Source organism: Pelodiscus sinensis, chromosome 13, assembly GCF_052426305.1.
Source record: "Pelodiscus sinensis isolate ZL-2025 chromosome 13, ASM5242630v1, whole genome shotgun sequence".
In the NCBI taxonomy this organism is placed as follows: domain Eukaryota; kingdom Metazoa; phylum Chordata; order Testudines; family Trionychidae; genus Pelodiscus; species Pelodiscus sinensis.
Window position 1 is genome coordinate 32,199,132 of NC_143064.1, and position 18,093 is coordinate 32,217,224.

The 18,093-nt window shown below is 47.0% G+C and overlaps 1 protein-coding gene and 1 long non-coding RNA gene across 2 annotated transcripts in view; one reads left to right on the plus strand and one right to left on the minus strand.

The window, feature by feature from the left end:
* BRWD3 (bromodomain and WD repeat domain containing 3) overlaps positions 1–5,630 on the minus strand; it is a 126,219-nt gene extending 120,589 nt beyond the window's left edge. The window contains exons 1-4 of the mRNA XM_075940777.2: positions 5,311–5,630; positions 5,172–5,230; positions 5,012–5,041; positions 4,653–4,712 (exon numbers count right to left, since the gene is read on the minus strand). Coding sequence (XP_075796892.2) covers positions 4,653–4,712; positions 5,012–5,041; positions 5,172–5,230; positions 5,311–5,347 — 186 coding nt within the window. The 5' untranslated portion in view covers positions 5,348–5,630. The remainder of the gene's footprint in view (positions 1–4,652; positions 4,713–5,011; positions 5,042–5,171; positions 5,231–5,310) is intronic.
* Positions 5,517–17,771, plus strand: LOC149523658 (uncharacterized). Its single transcript, XR_016350568.1, has 2 exons — positions 5,517–5,652; positions 16,668–17,771. It is a non-coding gene; the product is annotated as an uncharacterized LOC149523658 (long non-coding RNA).
* Positions 17,772–18,093: the final 322 nt, after the last annotated feature.

Genomic DNA, 18,093 nt, shown 5'->3' on the forward strand with positions numbered 1-18,093 from the left:
TTGTTCAGAGAGTATGTTTAAAAATGTAAGTAAGAATTGTAATCATTCTTCTTATGCCTCATTATCTGACAATTAAGTACAAGGTCCAAACAGAATAAAAAAATAAAATCTTCACAGAAATTCAGTAAATTTTGGATATAACACACAAGTCTGAGCAGATTGAAAACAACAATTAATCAGACTTCTCTTGTCCCTGTTTAAGATATAGATCAGACAGCATCTTTTCCCCTAAAATTTAAGACAAAAATCTTGTTTTTAAAATGTACTTTTAACAACTGCTTATAATTTTCCTTTTAATGGGAGTTGTAAGAGAGAAAGTCTACAAACCAGGTTTTTAGTTATACCTCTGGTCAATTCCCAAAAGCCAAATATTTAGTGAGACTCTAAAAAACAATTCAAGCTCCTATCATTTAGGAGAAACTTTTTTTTTCCATACAAAATTCAAAACAACTCCTATATTCAAATGAGACACAAGATTTCTAAAAGGTTCTGCACCAAGAACAGGGGAGAACAAGATTTGATAGGTTTTTTTTTTTTTTTTAAAGATTCAGAAGAGACAGGAAGGAAGCCAAAACTTTTTAAAAGAAAAAAATAAAAGAAGCCACTCTTTATATACTATGAGAACAAGCAAAAATAAAAGCTCTTCCTTTGCAATTCACCCTTAAAATTAATATTCTCAATATTGACATCAGCATGAAGGAGCAGTGATCCTGCAACCTTTTTAATGTGTAAATGATCAGTAAGCAGCGACAGGTAAGAAAAACTACATCTCCAAGATCTCCAATTACATTTCCAAGAAAGACTAATAAAACGAAGTTCATCATTGGTCTCAACAATATATTTAAATGAATATTTGAGGCCAAACAGCTAGTCCAAATATACATTCAAAAATCCAGACATCAACTATATCAAACCCTGAATGTGGATGGTTAGAGAAAATCCATTCCTCCAACATTCTCAGGAGAGATACAGCTTTATTCTGGGAACTGATAGAAAAAAATTAACAGGAAGAAAATGAACAACATCAAGGCAGCCATAACAGAGATTTACAAATACTGTACAATATTTAATTTATATTCTTTTATTCTACTGTAACCCTTAACTAGATACATGATACACTTGAACCTCTAATTCTGCAACCCGGGGAAACAGGGTTAAAAATTTTGCGGGACCAGGGAAGTCGCTATAGGATCTGGGCATGAGGGAAATAGGGGTGGGATACTGGCGTGCCGCTTCCAGGGGCGCACCTGGGAGTGGCAGGGAAAAGCCACAGGGGAAGCACATCACTGTCCTACCATTCCCCCAGCTTGGGGGAGGAGAAGAGGCAGCAGCAGTGCCCTGAGCCGCTTCCTCCTTCATATCATGGATGTTCCCAGATTAGGGACACCCAAAATATGGAGGTTTAAGTATATTAACATATAAAGCAAATGAGGGAAATTTCCAGCCTATTTATAAGTCAGAAAGCACAATTTTAATTGCCTATTAAAATACAGAAATCACAATGACTCCACCCAATTTGTAAACCTTGTTTCTTCTCATCAGCTTTTTTCACCCTACCTGCAATTTATTGTCTTCATTTTTCTAATACAAGGTTAAAATTTTCAATAATTTTATGTAGCTTCAAAAAAATGCCATTAGATGAACAAACAACATAATCCAGAGATGTCCCAACATGCTTCATAAAGTGTGGATGGACTGACTAATGTAAAGAACAAAAACACAAAGATTAAAATTACTGTAAAAGAAAATGCCATGTATGCCTGAAATCAGATTTGGTCTCCTTTACTGTTAGTATTTGTCTCAGTGACAGATATAAACTGCAGAGCAAACATGAAATAACCTAGTAGCTAGATACCGGATTCCTATGATTAAAAAAAAAGAACTGCACGGAAATTATATTCACCAAAGTATTTACTCCCTTTCCTTCAGTTTAAAATGTCAGGCTGGGCTACCATCTGACATAGGAACATGATATTCTCCTTTGACTCTCCATAAGCTTAGGGAAAAGAAAAGCCGCAAAGTATGGATGCCACAATTCACCCTCTTTAAGGCAGAGTTCCCATTTTTTAATTTAACTTCAAAGATATTATTCCAGGGGTCCCTACCACATGAAAAACTCTCAGTCAGTAACAATATAATGAAGCTTGAGCAATACCACATTACTCTTCCACACCATTATCATAATTTGTGGGGTGGGAGAGGAAACAGGTGCTTATTTTAACTGTCTAATAGAGAGGCAGTGCAGATCAGGTTCATGTGTGTGTAAAATAAGGGTGTTGTGAAAATTAATAAGAATGATTTTAAGTACTGAAAGCTCTATATTCGTGTAAAGCTTTACTGTAACTCCTGGTAATTTTAAAGGGGAAGCATTTTCCAAAGGGAGAGAAATCTCAATTCTATCAATCTTTGCTACTTCCATAGAGCCCCCTCTTCCCTTCCCACCTCCCCACCCCCAACTTAATGTATAGTCAGCAGGAACTGCAGATGCCTTCCATTTCTGAAAATTAGAGCTAGAGAGCTTCCAGGGGCCTAATGGCCAAGTATTTCATTGGAAGTCAACAGGAGCTACAGGTGCTACCAACCGCCTAAAGGCCATAAGTAGCAGCACTGCAGAGGGGACTCAATCTCTCCAGTAACCAGTCACTCTCTCTGATTTCTTTGAAACAAAAGACAGGACTATGCAGCACTTTAAAGACTAACAGGATGGTTTATTAGGTGATGAGCTTTCGTGGGCCAGACCCACTTCCTCAGATCCAACTGTGGAAGAAAATTCACGTGACCATATATACCAAAGGGATTGGTATATATGGTCACGCCAATTTTCTTCAGCAATTTGATCAGAGGAAGTGGGTCTGGCCCACGAAAGCTCATCACCTAATAAACCATCCTGTTAGTCTTTAAAGTGCTGCATAGTTCTTTCTTTCATTTCAGCAAGACCAGACTAACACGGCTACATCTCTATTACTATTCTAACGACTTTGTGTGTCTGCATGTGGATTCTCTGGATGTAATAATTATAATATGCAACATTTCATATTTTTACAACATCTCCCTAAAACATTTAAGTGATCTTGTGCAGGATTTATTGCTTAAATATGTAGTCAATCACCGATGTGGTGTGATGGATTGTGCATAGGCCAGGAACAAGGAGTATTGTGTCCTGTTTTGGGCCCCCCACTATAGAAAGGATGTGAACCCATTGGAGAGGACCCAGCGGAGGGCGACCAACATGATTAGGGGACTGGAGGACATGACCTATGAGGAGAGACTGAGGGATTTGGGTTTGTTTAATCTGCAGAAGAGAAGACTGAGGGGGGGGGGGGGGGATTTGATAGCAGCCTTCAATTTCCTGAAGAGAGGTTCCAAAGAGGATGGAGAGAGGCTGTTAACAGTAGTGACGGATGGCAGAACAAGGAGCATTGGTCTCAAGTTACAGTGGGAGAGGTCTAGGTTGGACATTAGGAGAAACTATTTCACTAGGAGAGTGGTGAAGTACTGGTTACCTAGGGAGGTGGTGGAATCTCCATCCCTAGAGGTTTTTAAATCTCAGCTTGACAAAACCCTGGCTGGATTGATTTAGTTGGGATTGATCCTGCCTTGGGCAGGGGGCCAGGCTTGATGACCTCCTGAGGTCTCTTCCAGCTCTATGATTCTATGATCTTTGAATCATAATGCAGTATTTATCCAATGATTTCCTGTATGACACTTAAGCTCTCTGCCTTTCAGTTCACTAGTAAACTGGGAGTGCTTCTGTCTTACATCACAGAGAACATTCTCAGGATGTTAAAAAGCTACAACAGCATCTTATGTGACTCTTTATCTGACTAGTAACATTAGATTTCTGGGAAGTTCTTTCAATTAAAAAAAATCTATTTTTGTTTACGCTTAGCATTTCCTCTCATTGGGACAAGAGCAATCAATGGGGAGAGTATCATTTTGTTTACTGATGGTTCCATTGACAAGTTACTGTTGGTGGCAATGGCTGGGTTTTGGGGAAGACGGATGTTTATTTCTTGTTTTTATGGGGGGAGGAACTGTTTACACTGAACTGTTTTTAAAAGAGGAAATATTATTATAGCTGTTACGTTTGCTAAAAAGTGATAAAACCACATTTAAAGGTGACAGCATCTCAGTGCTTTGAAACCCTAGGCCAAAGACGTGCTGGTGATAGTGTCACAACTGCCAAGCGGCCCACGGGATTATTACTCAGTCACATTAAGTGACCCCTGGGCGCCAACTGTCCCCCTCCCCAACCTCCCACGGTGCCAGAGCCAGGGTGTCTCCCCACCCTCGACGCAAAAAACACGGGCCCTGTCCTCAGTTCCCGTATTTTGGAGCTGCAGCCAATCAGAAGGCAGCTTCCATTCCCAAACACGGAACTACAGCTTGTTAAGTGCTGTGCTATTCGCTAAGCTCCCCCTTCCCCCATTCCTTCTCGTGCCCTCAGATAACCCTCACAACAGGCTCCTCTCTCGCAGCCTCCCACACACACGCGTCCGGGGCAGTAACCTCCCCCCCTCGGTCAGTGATCAGCGAGGCGGCCGCCCCCCGCCCCACCCCACCCCACCCCCGGGCTCAGCGCTCACCCCACGGTGGGGAGCGGCGTCCGGGCGGGGGAACTTGCGGGGAAGTTGGAGCGAAACTTCACTCACCAGATCCTCGAAGCTCCGGCGGTGCTCCTTGCCCTGCCAGTCCAGGCGGCGGGGGATCAGCTGCGGCAGGGGAGGGGGCAGTCAGCGCAGGCACGGCCACTCCCGCACCTCCCCCAGTCACTTCCCAGCCAGCCCTGCCCCGCGCCCCGGCCCCTCCACGGCCCGGCCCCAGACGGGGGGTGATCTTTTTCCCGTTCCTAGGCCCTGCCCACCCCCGCGCGGGTAGCAGCTGGAGAAGCGCCCCCCGCGGGGCATCTTGGATCCCTCCCCGCTGCTGCCCGAATGGTCCGAGAGCTGGAGGGGGCCCCGTTGCGGGGCCGGGCGACACCCACCCGCGCGTCCCAGCCCGCAGCTCCTACCTGGTGCGCTTCCAGCTCCTCCACCAGTACCTGGGGAGAGACACAAAGGACGTGAGTCCGGCACCCGGGGAGCGAGCGGCGGCTCCGCCGCCCAGCCCCGTCCCCCCGTTCACCCCGGCGGCGGGGCCGGCCCGGCCGGAGCCCCGCGCTGACCGCTCACCTGGGCGGATTTCCTGCAGGGTCCAGACTGCAGGAACCGGGCGATCAGGTAGTAGAGCTCTGCGGAGGAGAAGGGGAGGCGCTGAGAAGGGGACACCAGGCGGGGAGCGCCGCCCGCGTCCCCCGCCAGCGATACCTACCGGCTTCCAGCTGGGTCGGGGCGGCCGCTGTCGCCATCCTCCTGCGGAGGCCTGAGGGGGAGCGGTGGCGGATCGTACCCGGAGGGAGCCGCTCCTACTGCAGCCGAGACCCCATGGAGCGGCCCCAGTGTGTGTCCGCCGCGCTTGTCGCTGTCTCGCCCGCTCTCGGGTTCATTGCATCGCGTTTCGCCCCATAGATATCCCGGCCCGAGGCAGCCGCCGAGAAGGGTGCAGCGCCGCCGCCTGCCGCTCGGGGGCGGCCGCTCAGACAGGGGAAACCCCAAGCGGAAGAAAGGATGGACGGACTCCGCGGACGTGCTGGGGCAGCGGGACGACGCTCTGGTGCGAGTCTTCCGGAAACTCAGTGGTGCCTCGGCCCGATGCGGCTTCCGGGTCTACACCTTGTGACTTGGTCCCTTCCTCCCTCGGGCGGTAGTGCTGAGGCCCGCCGTGTAACCCCTGGCATACAGCGCCCCCTGCCCGCTGGCTGCCCCGGACGCAGGGCCTGGTTCCCGTGGCCGGCTGAGCCGCCTCCAGCAGCAGAGTGAGCTGCCTGTGAAACCTCGGTTCGTAGCCCTGAGACCGGACCGGCTGCTTCCGACCGTGACAGGTCTTTAAAGCCAGAGGCGGTGCCTGCCCATGGGGAGCCCTGAGCCAGGCCACCCACCTACATGTAGGGCATAAGGGACCGGCCTCTGTGTGAAGTAAGCCTGTAACCTCTACCTGGTTTCAGGTTACAGAAACTTCAGCCCAGCCAGTAACGTAATTGTATTATTTACGCAGGCCAGACAATCCACCAACACAGCACTTCAGTACACATGTTAAAACGCCTACGTTATCTAAGATTAATGGTATTTGGGGGAATAGTTCTAAATTGGGGCCCCCTGAACTGCCTAGAGGCCTTAAGGAATTGTTTAATCTGTGTATGCCTAATATCATGACTGCTTGAGTGTAAGGAGCCTTCCATTTTGATTTTCATTTCTCTTTCACTGTGGTTTGTTTATGTATGATATTTTGGACAGAAATGTCATTTACACATACTAGAAAGTTCATTATTGCTTTTTGAGATGTCTTATACATCTATTCCTCTCTAAGCATTTTACAAAATATAATATTTTAAGCACCTGTGGGATAAGAGGTAGGTATTTCAAGCACCAGGGTACAGGTGAAACGTAATTACAGAAGTACATTACTGCCTACACAAGGAAGTAGTTAGGAAAGTGAAGTTAGGAACAGATTTTACTCAGCTCTTGACATATAAGATTGAAATTGTGTGAGACCTAGTTATTGTTTTGATTTCTTGATGTGTGAATTAGAGGTAGAAAAAAGTATTGGGTCATCTAGTCTTTCCAACTAGGGATGTGAGTGAGTAATCAACTATTCAGCTACCTGATAAGCAAAAGCTTATGGGGTAGTTAAGTGGAGCACTAGACTATTCACTCCCCCCCTCCCTTGCTGCCTCTGTATGAGACAGAGGGGGAAGGAGGGACAAGAGCCAGTGCGGGGGAAGCCATCTTAAAAGCCGGTTTTCCCCCCCAGCACCATCTCTGAGGTGCCACCTGCCCCCCACCACTGCCTGTAACAGAACCAGCAGTGGGGAGGAGTAGAGGAGGCTTCTCTGGCAGCAGCCTCTGGGACGCTGGGAACAGGTGCTGCTGGACCTGTCGCGAGCTGGGACCGGGACCACTGCGCCTCTGCATTTTAAATGTAGTTAGAGTCCGGCGGCTCTTACTACATTTAAAATGTAGAGGCGCAGCAGTCCCAGAGCAAGTCTTGCCTTATTGACTAATTGTATCAACTACACAATGAGCAAAATACATCCTTAGCAAAATAACATCCATATTTCCAACCCAAAGAGAAGTAAAACTTAGCTGTAGTGGTAACAGCAATTCCAAAGTAATAGGATTACTTTGAGGGATGTGGTGCCTGTTTTTGTATTTAGTGTTGTAGCTGTGTTTGATCCAACATTTTAGTCAGATAAGATGGGTGAAGTAATATCTTTTATTGACCCAACTTCTGTTGATGAGAGACAAGTTTTTGAGATTTACATGCTTGTCTCACTCACCAACAGAAGTTAGTCCAATAAAAGATACTGCCCCCTTGTCATGCTTATTTTTGTTGTTTGACTGGTTACCAAATAGTTATTATCCCTAAGTACAGCTTTGAAAATACAGGCAGTCCCCGGGTTACGTACAAGATAGGGACTGTAGGTTTGTTCTTAAGTTGAATCTGTATGTAAGTCGGAACTAGCATCCAGATTCAGCCGCTGCTGAAAATGATCCGTTTCAACAGCGGCTGAATCTGGACACCAGTTCTGACTTACATACAGATTCAACTGAAGAACCCCAGGCGTCCCCAAGTCAGCTGCTGCTGAAACTGATCAGCAGCTGATTCCAGGAAGCCTGGGGCAGAGCAACTCTGCCTCGGGCTTCCTGTAGTCAGCCGCTGGTCAGTTTCAGCAGCGGCTAACTTGGGGACGCCTCGGGCAGAGAAGCTCGGGTGCTGCTGGGTTGGTCCAGTAGCGTGGCCGCTCCTCGGCGCTACTGGACCAACCCAGCAGCACCCCAGATGCTCTGCCCCAGGCGTCCTGATTCAGCCGCTGCTGAAACTGATCAGCAGCGGCTCAATCAGGACTCTTGGGGCAGAGCAGCTGGGGTGCTGCCAGGTTGGTCCAGTAGCGCCAAGGAGCGGTGCTGCGGGACCAACCGGCAGCGCCCCACCTGCTCTACCACAGGCCCCGGGCTTTGCTCCACGTCTCCCTGGTCTGCTGGGGGGGGGCACTAGCTGCGTCCCCCCCCAGCAGACCAGGGAGACGCGGAGCAAAGCGACGGAGGACCCGGGCCGGACCGCAGCGCTTCCAGATCAGCTGGAAGTGCCGCGGGTCCGGCCCCGGGTCCTCCGCCGCTTTGCTCCCCATCTCCCTGGTCTGCTGGCTCCCCCAGTAGACCAGGGAGACGGGGAGCAGCTTTTCTCGCCCCGGAGGAGGCGGGCGGCGGGACCAGGCGTCCTGCCACTCCAGAGCGAGAAAAATCCCCGTTCGTAACCGCGGATCCGACTTACGTAACTCGGGGACTTACGTAACTCGGGGACTGCCTGTAGTGTCGGATCATTTAATAGCATAAATTCAGCAGCCATTTGAAAATAAGCTTTAATTAAAAAAGAACAATGTGCATTGTTCAGGATTCAAAGTTTTCTTAAACTAAGATATACAACAATGTGCATATTAAGTGTTTTCTAATAATATAGATGTATAAATAATACCAGTATATGTTTTTAGTAATTTACTGTCTGTTATAATTGTGTAATCTTTATTTATGTCAAAAATGTTCAAACTTGGGAGCCTAAAGATAGGTATCTAAATAAATGGGCTGATTATCAAAGATGATGTGCACTCATTCCTCCCATTGAATATAAGAACATAAGAATAATAACATTCAACATTCCTGTGGTGGGAAGAACACCTCAGCAGTCCAGCACCCTTGCATTTAATTTCAAAAAGGGAAATTACACAAAAATGAGGACGTTAGTTAAACAGAAATTAAAAGGCACAGTGACTAGAGCCAAATCCCTGAAAGCTGCATGGAAACTTTATAAAGATACCATAATAGAGGCCCAACTTAAATGTATACCTCAAATTAAAAACCATAGCAAGAGACCTAAAAAAGTGTCACCGTGGAGTAAATAGGATCTGAACCTGCAAGTGCTCAGCAGCTCTGAAGATCAGATCAGTCTCAGTCCTGCAGTCAGATCAGTATGAACTAGGGAAGTTAAAAAAATGTTTATTTTTGTAAATGGGTAACTGCAGAATTTTTCAGCAGTTACACGTTTATATGCAATGGAGCAGGTGGGAACCAGTACATGCAGGGCGCTAGCTTTCTATGTGTGCAGGCTCCCAGGGAGCTGCCTGCCCCCCATCCTTCACTGCCTCCCACAGAGGCAGTTGAGTGGGGAAGGGAGGCAAGGAGGAGCTGGTGCTCAGGGGGAGCCAGCTTAAAAGCTTTCTCCCCACGAGCATCAGCTCCCACAGAGCTGCTTCTCCCTCACCTCCCCCACCTGCTACTGCCTTCAAGCCTGATAGGCAGCAGCATGGGGGGAGGCAGCTCCATGGGAGCCAACACGCGTAGAGATCTGGCTTAAAAGCCAGCTCCCCTGTATGTACAGGCAGTCCCCGGGTTACGTACAAGATAGGGACTGTAGGTTTGTTCTTAAGTTGAATCTGTATGTAAGTCGGAACTGGCGTCCAGATTCAGCCGCTGCTGAAACTGATCAGTTTCAACAGTGGCTGAATCTGGATGACAGTTCTGACTTACATACAGATTCAACTTAAGAACCCCAGGCATCCCCAAGTCAGCTGCTGCTGAAACTGATCAGCGGCTGATTCCAGGAAGCCCGGGGTAGGGGCTTCCTGTAGTCAGCCACTGGTCATTTTCAGCAGCTGCTGACTAGGGGACACCTGGGGCAGAGCAGCTGGGGTGCTGCTGGGTTGGTCCAGTGGCACCCAGAGCGGCGCTACGGGACCAACCGGCAGCGCCCCAGCTGCTGTACCACAGGCGTCCGGAGCAAAGCCGCGGAGCACGGGGGCAGCGGGACAGCCCAGACGCACCATGGCTATCCTGCTGCCCTCGGGCTCCGTGGCTTTGCTCTGCTTTGCTCCCCGTCCCCCAGGTCTGCAGACCAGGGGGAGGGGGAGCAGAGTAGAGCAGAGCGGCGGAACGCGTGGCCAGCTGACAGCCCAGACGCTTCTGGGCTGTCAGCTGGCCGCGTGCTCCGCTCTGCTTCCCCCCCCCCCCCATGGTTTGCAGACCAGGGGGAAGGGGAGCAGAGCGGAGCAGAGCAGAGCGGCAGAACGCGCGGCCAGCTGACAGCCCAGACGCATCTGGGCTGTCAGCAGGCCGCGTGCTCCGCTCTGCTCCCCCCCCCCTGCAGATCTGGGGGAGGGGGAGCGGAGCGGAGCAGAGCAGAGCGGCAGAACGCGCGGCCAGCTGACAGCCCAGAAGCGTCTGGGCTGTCAGCTGGCTGCGCGTTCCTCCGCTCTGCTCTGCTCCGCTCTGCTCCCCCTCCCCCTGGTCTGCAGAGGGGGGGGGAGCAGAGCGGAGCGCGCGGCCAGCTGACAGCCCAGACGCTTCTGGGCTGTCAGCTGGCCGCGCGTTCCGCCGTCGCTTTGCTTCCTCTCCCTGGTCTGCTCGAGACCAGGGAGAGGAAGTGCCCCGTTCGTAACTGCGGATCCGACATAAGTCGGATCCGCGTAACTCGGGGACTGCCTGTACCTACTCCTGCCTGCCTGCTCCCGGTGATACAGAGGTAGCAGCCAAGTGAGGAGGATAGCTTAAAAGCTGACTCCCCACCCTCCACTTGCTGCCTCTGATACAGAGGCAGCAAGGCAGAGGGCATGCATGCAACCATTAGGATTAACTAATGAGCCCAGGGTTATCAGTTAATCATGTAAACTGGTATACGCTAACATCCTAATATTGAACCAGCCCCCAAAGTCAAGGAGATTTTATATAGGTGCCAGGATTCACCTACTCTGATCTAGTTTCTGGATAAGGGCCACAATAAGACTAACTTTAGTCACTCAAGTAAACAATAATTTGACTCCAGTATTCAAGAAAACAGGCATTATTGGTAAATCACATTTTTTTAAAAACGGCTCATGACCTGCTGAGAAAAAAGGGTGCAGTAGCACCACCTTAGAGATCGTCAAGAACAACAAATAGTACCTCATGAGAAACATTTCTTGGCAAAGCTTCAGAAAATGATTTTGTTATATTAAAAATGTCAAATCTGATATACTTTGGCAGTCCTATAAAAATATAAAACTTTCATTTTGTCAGATAAAATGATAGCTATTCACTACAGATCCTTTATATTTTTGTGGGAACATCTCTATAGTCTACTCAATATATGTATCTTGATGAGTGAATCAACAGTCTTTTATTTCTTTATTAATAATTATTTATTTTGAAGATTAATTTTGACATAAAATGTTTTGCATTCTGTAGCAGTATGTATTTAACAATGCTTTGAACAGCTGCTTTGGCATTAGAGAAATTGCCATTGATGCTGAAAAAATATAGCAGGGAGCTAATACTCAAGCAACTGAATCCTAGTGTTCTGATTCAGCATAGCTGAAATGAGAAACAGTGTAATTATTTTTTTTTCATAAGATTTATGCATAATTTAAAAACTTTTGTGAAGTTTCAAAGTCCTCGGTGCTGTTGCTAAAGAGATTCACAATGGCTTACATTAATTTTTCACTTCTGAGTTTTCAAATGACTTCAGTTATCTGTTCTAGTTTTATAAGTAGTCATTGGGAAGTAACCAGATGTATGTCATAGAATACTAGGACTGGAAGGGACCTCGGGAGGTCATCGAGTCCAGTCCCCTGCCCTCATGGCAGGACCAAATACTGTCTAGACCATCCCTGATAGACATGTATCTAGCCTACTCTTAAATATCTCCACAGATGGAGATTCCACAACCTCCCTGGGCAATTTATTCCAGTGTTTGACTACCCTGACAGCTAGGAACTTTTTCCTAATGTCCAACCTAAACCTCCCTTGCTGCAGTTTAAGCCTATTGCTTCTTGTTCTATCCTCAGAGGCCAAGATGAACAAGTTTTCTCCCTCCTCCTTATGACACCCTTTTAGATATCTGAAAACTGCTATCATGTCCCCTCTCAATCTTCTCTTTTCTAAACTAAACAAATCTAATTCCTTCAGCCTTCCCTCATAGGTCATGTTCTCTAGACCTTTAATCATTCTCATTGCTCTTCTCTGGACCCTCTCCAATTTCTCCACATCTTTCTTGAAATGCAGTGCCCAGAACTGAACACATTACTTCAATTGAGGCCTAACCAGTGCAGAGTAGAGCGGAAGAATGACTTATTGTGTCTTGCTCACAACACACCTGTTAATGCATCCCAGAATCATGTTTGCTTTCTTTGCAACAGCATCACACTGCTGACTCATATTCCACTATAACCCCTAGATCCCTTTCTGCCGTACTCCTTCCCAGTCGCTTCCCATTCTGTATGTATGAAACTGATTGTTCCTTCCTAAGTGGAGCACTTTGCATTTGTCTTTATTAAACTTCATCCTATTTACCTCAGACCATTTCTCCAATTTGTCCAGGTCATTTTGAATTATGACCCTATCCTCCAGATTAGTCGCAACCCCTCCCAGCTTGGTGTCATCTGCAAACTTAATAAGCGTACTTTCTATACCAATATCTAAATCTTTGATGCAGATATTGAACAGAGCTGGTCCCAAAACAGACCCCTGCGAAACCCCACTTGTTATGCCTTTCCAGCAGGATTGTGAACCATTAATAACTACTCTCTGAGTACGGTTATCCAGCCAGTTATGCACCCACCTTATAGTAGCCCCATCTAAGTTGTATTTATCTAGTTTATTGATAAGGATATCATGTGAGACCGTATCAAATGCCTTACTAAATCCACCGCTTCTCCCTTATCCACAAGACTCGTTATCCTATTAAAGAAAGCTATCAGATTGGTTTGACATGATTTATTCTTTACAAATCCATACTGGCTGTTCCCTATCACCTTGCCGCCTTCCAAGTGTTTACAGATGATTTACTTAATTACTTGCTCCATTATCTTCCCTGGCACAGAAGTTAAACTAACTCATCTGTAGTTTCCTGGGTTGTTCTTATTTCCCTTTTTATAGATGGGCACTATATTTGCCCTTTTCCAGTCCTCTGGAATCTCTCCTGTCTCCCATGATTTTCCAAAGATGACAGTTAGAGGCTCAGATACCTCCTCTATCAGCTCCTTGATTATTTTAGGATACATTTCATCAGGTGACTTGCAGGCATCTAACTTTTCTAGGTGATTTTTAACTTGTTCTTTTTTTATTTTACCTTCTAAAACTACCCCCTCCCCACTAGCATTCACTATGTTAGACATTCCTTCAGACTTCTCGGTGAAGACCGAAACAAGTCATTAAGCATCTCTGCCATTTCCAACTTTGCTAATGTTGGGGGCTAACATGGCCAAGAAGCTACCAGCTGAGTAGCTCTTGATAGAAGATATGAATTATTGGCTGGATAAAGCATCATTGTGCACAGCTTGCATCTCTGATAGTAAGCAGGCCAAACTGTGAATATCAGTTTTTGGTGTTTGTTTTCAACATTATCTCCTCTAACATTTTTTTTTTCCAAAATACCTTGAAAGTCACTGAACCTGTGCTTGTGAGAGAGAGAATGCAGAACCGCAGTTCTGTTAAACTACAGGTTGGACCTCCCTGGTCCAGCACTGTTGGGACCCAACCGATCCCAAGTGAGAGAATTTGCTGGACCACGGGAGGTCTCCTGTACTGTCCCCAAGCCCATTGCCTGCCACTGACAGGCTGCCCCAGCAGGAACCCTGCGTCTCTCTTCCCTCCTTCAACCTGGTTGGCCTGCTTACCCAGGGCCCAGTGCTCTAGCGGGCTGCTGCGAAGCTCAATTCCAACCCCATGATCCCAGGGGCTGCCTCAGTGCCCTGGCCCCATACTCCTGGGGAGGTGCCAGGAAACTCAAGCCCCACACTGACAGGTGCTGCCTTGGGGTTCCAGCCTCAGCTGCAAGCTCCCAGGGGCTGCCGTGGGCTCCAGCCCCGCTCCTGTGCTGTCCCCAGCCAGCCATGCTGTCCCAGTCTGGCTGTCCCTCCTACTCTTAGGCTTCCAGGCCCTCTGGTCCAGGAGCATCTCTGGTCCTGCTGAACGAGGGATGTTGCCGGAGCAGAGAGTACCGGTTTTTGGAGGTACAACCTGTAGTTATCAACACAGAAGACAGGAAAACTAATGAAGAATCATGTTGTGTTATTCTGGAGCCTTGCATCAGTGGTAAAGAACATATTTCTCTCGCTCCCAGCATTAATAGTTACAGGCATATTCTTTCAGGAATTTGATTGAACAGAAACTCAGATGAGATTTTTATGAGGTGGTTTGAGAATACTTGTTTCCAAAGTTAAATATAGATCCATATCAAATTCAAACATCTCATCAGGAACATTGTGTAGCACCATTTCCTTTCATGATCCAGGCCTCCTCCTGAGTGTTAACAGTCATTCATCATATTTCCTTGGCAACCATTTGATTGGCAATTGTAACATACCCTGAAATTGCACCACCTCAACAGAGGGACTTTGCCATTTCTATAGTCAGCTTTAGCAGAATTATTCTGATAAGGTCTATTATAAAGCCCACTGAAGTCAATAAGAATCTTTCCATTAATTTCAGTGGGCTTTAGATTGAATGCCCATGCTAGGCACACCTTTCCATTGCTCATATGCTTCTCACACATTCAAAATAGAGATCTCTTGCAAATGTTGCATGATTTCACAGGATTCCTAGTTACTTTATTCACAAACCTGCCACGAGACTGACTTTATAGTATTTCCTAATGTTCAGATTTAATAATATATCAGCAAGAAAGGATCACCTTAATAATCATATGATTGGTAATCCATGTTCACAGAGTGCAGATATTTGGAACATGGCACAATGTGTACAAATTAAATACAAACAGATCATTGGTCACATCCTTACCAGCATCTGGCTAGTCTCCAATCCAAGAGATTATTGTTGCATTTACTACTGGTGGGCAGTCTCTAAGGCACTACATCTTCACATTGCTCCCATTCTGCCAGCCTCCTTCAGAATTATTATGCAGCCCTTTACTGAATGGTACTGCTTTGTACATGCCCATGGATTTTATTCTAAGTGGTTTTTCTTTCTGGTGAGTGATGCCTGATTGCAAGTTTATCTCTAGTTCCACTGGAGTACCATTTCCCCAGGCATACTAAAACTATTCCACTAACGAATCATATGTGCAGCTCCATGACCTAGTTCTTTCTGGCTCTTCCTCATCCAAGAAACATCACTTATTGGAGTACCAGAGAGATTCTTAGCCACAACAAGGTGTTATAGCAGTGTTCTCTTATGCAAATTGCTCCATATCAGAATTTTATTATACAAATGAACTAATAGGGATAGTAGTATAGAAAAATAAAGAAGAACATGAACATTTATTTAACAAAGTTTAATGTCAGTGGTTAGAAGTTTACATTTGGGAGTGCATACTTTTAAGATGGCTCCCTGTGCATACTGGTTCCCACCTGCCCCCCCTGTGCTGCTGCCTCTGATATGGGGGGGGGGGTAGTGTCTGCATGTACCTGTATACAGGCAGTCCCTGACTTACGCGGATCCGACTTATGTCAGATCCGCACTTACGAACGGGGCTTTCTCGCCCCGGAGGTCGAGGTGGCAGATTGCTACCTGCGAACTCCGGGGCGAGAAAGCCCCGTTCGTAAGCTGCTCTGGTGCCCCTGGTCTGCTGGAGACCGTCTCCAGCAGACCAGGGGCACCGGGTGGGTTCCTGCGCTTCTGAGGCTTTGCCAGAGCAAAGCCTCAGAAGCGCGGGAACCCGCCGCGGCTGCGGCTTCAGTCCCGGTGCCTGTGGTCCACAGGCACCGGGACTGAAGCCGCAGCAGTGGCGGGTTCCCGCGCTTCTGAGGCTTTGCCAGAGCAAAGCCTCCGAGGCGCGGCACCCCGCTGCCGCTGCGGCTCTGCTCCCCGTGTCCCTGGTCTGTTGGGGGGGGGGGCGCAGCTAGTGTGCCCCTCGCCCCCCCCAGCAGACCAGGCTTTTGTTTTGGACCCTGGGGCAGAGCAGCTGGGGCGCTGCCGATTGGTCCTGCAGCGCCGCTCTGGGCACTACTGGACCAACCCGGCAGCACCCCAGCTGCTCTGCCCCAGGTCCTGATTCAGCCGCTGCTGGTCAGTTTCAGCAGTGGCTGAATCAGGACCCCTGGGGCAGAGCAGCCGGGGTGCTGCTGGGTTGGTCCAGTAGCGCCGAGGAGCAGTGCTACTGGAGCAACCCAACAGCACCCCAGCTGCTCTGCCCCAGGCGTCCCCAAGTCAGCCGCTGCTGAAACTGACCAGCGCTGACTACAGGAAGCCCGAGGCAGAGTTGCTCTGCCCCAGGCTTCCTGGAATCAGCCACTGATCAGTTTCAGCAGTAGCTGACTTGGGGACGCTTGGGGTTCTTAAGTTGAATCTGTATGTAAGTCAGAACTGGCGGTCAGTTTCAGCAGCGGCTGAATCTGGACGCCAGTTCCGACTTACATACAGATTCAACTTAAGAACAAACCTACAGTCCCTATCTTGTACGTAACCCGGGGACTGCCTGTACACAGATACATTTTCACATACCTACATTAACTAGCACAATAATTTTTACTGTTAAGCAGGAGGGAGCAAAATTGTCAAAGGAAGTGGGAGATTGAAAGAAGCTAGTGGAAGTGTACCTCTTCCCGTTTTCATAACATTCTTCTTTTCTGTTTTTCTTTACAGCTTGTCAGTTGTAAAGTAGGTGTTTGGGATCCCACCTTTGAGAGGAGGTGAGATGGAATGTTGGAATCAGCTGATTCTTTAGCAACTGGAAGCTGGGAAAAATTGAAGAAGCACAGTGATATCTGCAGGGTCATTTTGACAAGGGGAGAAAAATATAGACAGCCATAATAGGAACCCTTAACTGTTGTTTAATCCTGGAGTCAAATAATATGGAATTCACATGGAAGGAGTTTGGGGAAAGCTTTATTTGCCAGGTTTGTTAATGTTTTTAAATACCAAGAAGAGGAAGACAGCCCTGGATTTATACATCTTTCTATGCCTTAGCTGTAAATCAAAAAGGTCTACCTACCGTCCTTGCCTCTCCTTTATGATTACAAGTTGCCAGTGTATTGTACTTAAAGGATATCTCCAATGTATGTATAACTGCTTCTCTCTGGTCATTCCATTTTAAATACAGGTTCATATTTCTACAAATCCTACAACATATTAAAACCAACTTCCCTCAGCTAATCTGCTAATACATCTAGTTAATCTCTATAGTCCACAGTTTTGGTTAGTATCCCTCTGAGATGATAATAAGAGAGCGTGGTTCCTTGACCAGACAGTTTATGGTTTATAGTAATTTCCCAGATAAACACAATGTAAGAATGGTAGGTAATAAACCTTTATATATGTACTGAAAATATATTACTATGAAAGAGGACAGCTTATTAATATTGATGTAGGTTTCAAGTTTAGGGTTGATTTATGTTTCCATGTGTTATATGTATGTGTACTAATATATACATATTAGTGTTTCCTTTGCTTTTGCTCACTTCATCTTTGATCTATCTTTGATGTAATTAAACATCCTTCCCCAACATGCCCTGTCTCTGCATATTAGTGGTATGTCAAATAAAAAATATTTGGAAAACACCACAAAAGAATTCCCTCAAAATTCTCTCATTACACCCTTTACTGTGTAAAATCAACAGGCCTATCTTCAAAATACAAGTCCCTTGTCATCATACTTAGTAGAATCAGTCAAAACCCTGTCTCAGTCTTTGTCTACACTACTACTTTTGTCAATAAAACTTCTGTTGACCACAGTTGTAAAAAAGACAACCCTCTGACCAGTGTTCCCTCTTAATTTTTTGTCTATGGGCTGACTGACTTTTGTTATATGCACAAAATGGAAGTGATATATCACAAAATGAAAGTAATTCCACACAAGGACAATAGAAGGCGGGAGTGGAGCCATGGGGTTGGCATGTAGGAGTGGGCTCAGCGCTGGAGCAGATAGTTGGGATGCAGAATGCTGGCTTTGGCAAAGAATGCAGGTTCTGGAGTGGGGCCAGGATGAGGGGTTTGGTGTGGAGGCTCTACCCCCAGCCCTCTCCCCAGGACAGGTTGGGGTCAGGTAAGAGGCACCTCTCTATGGCCACCA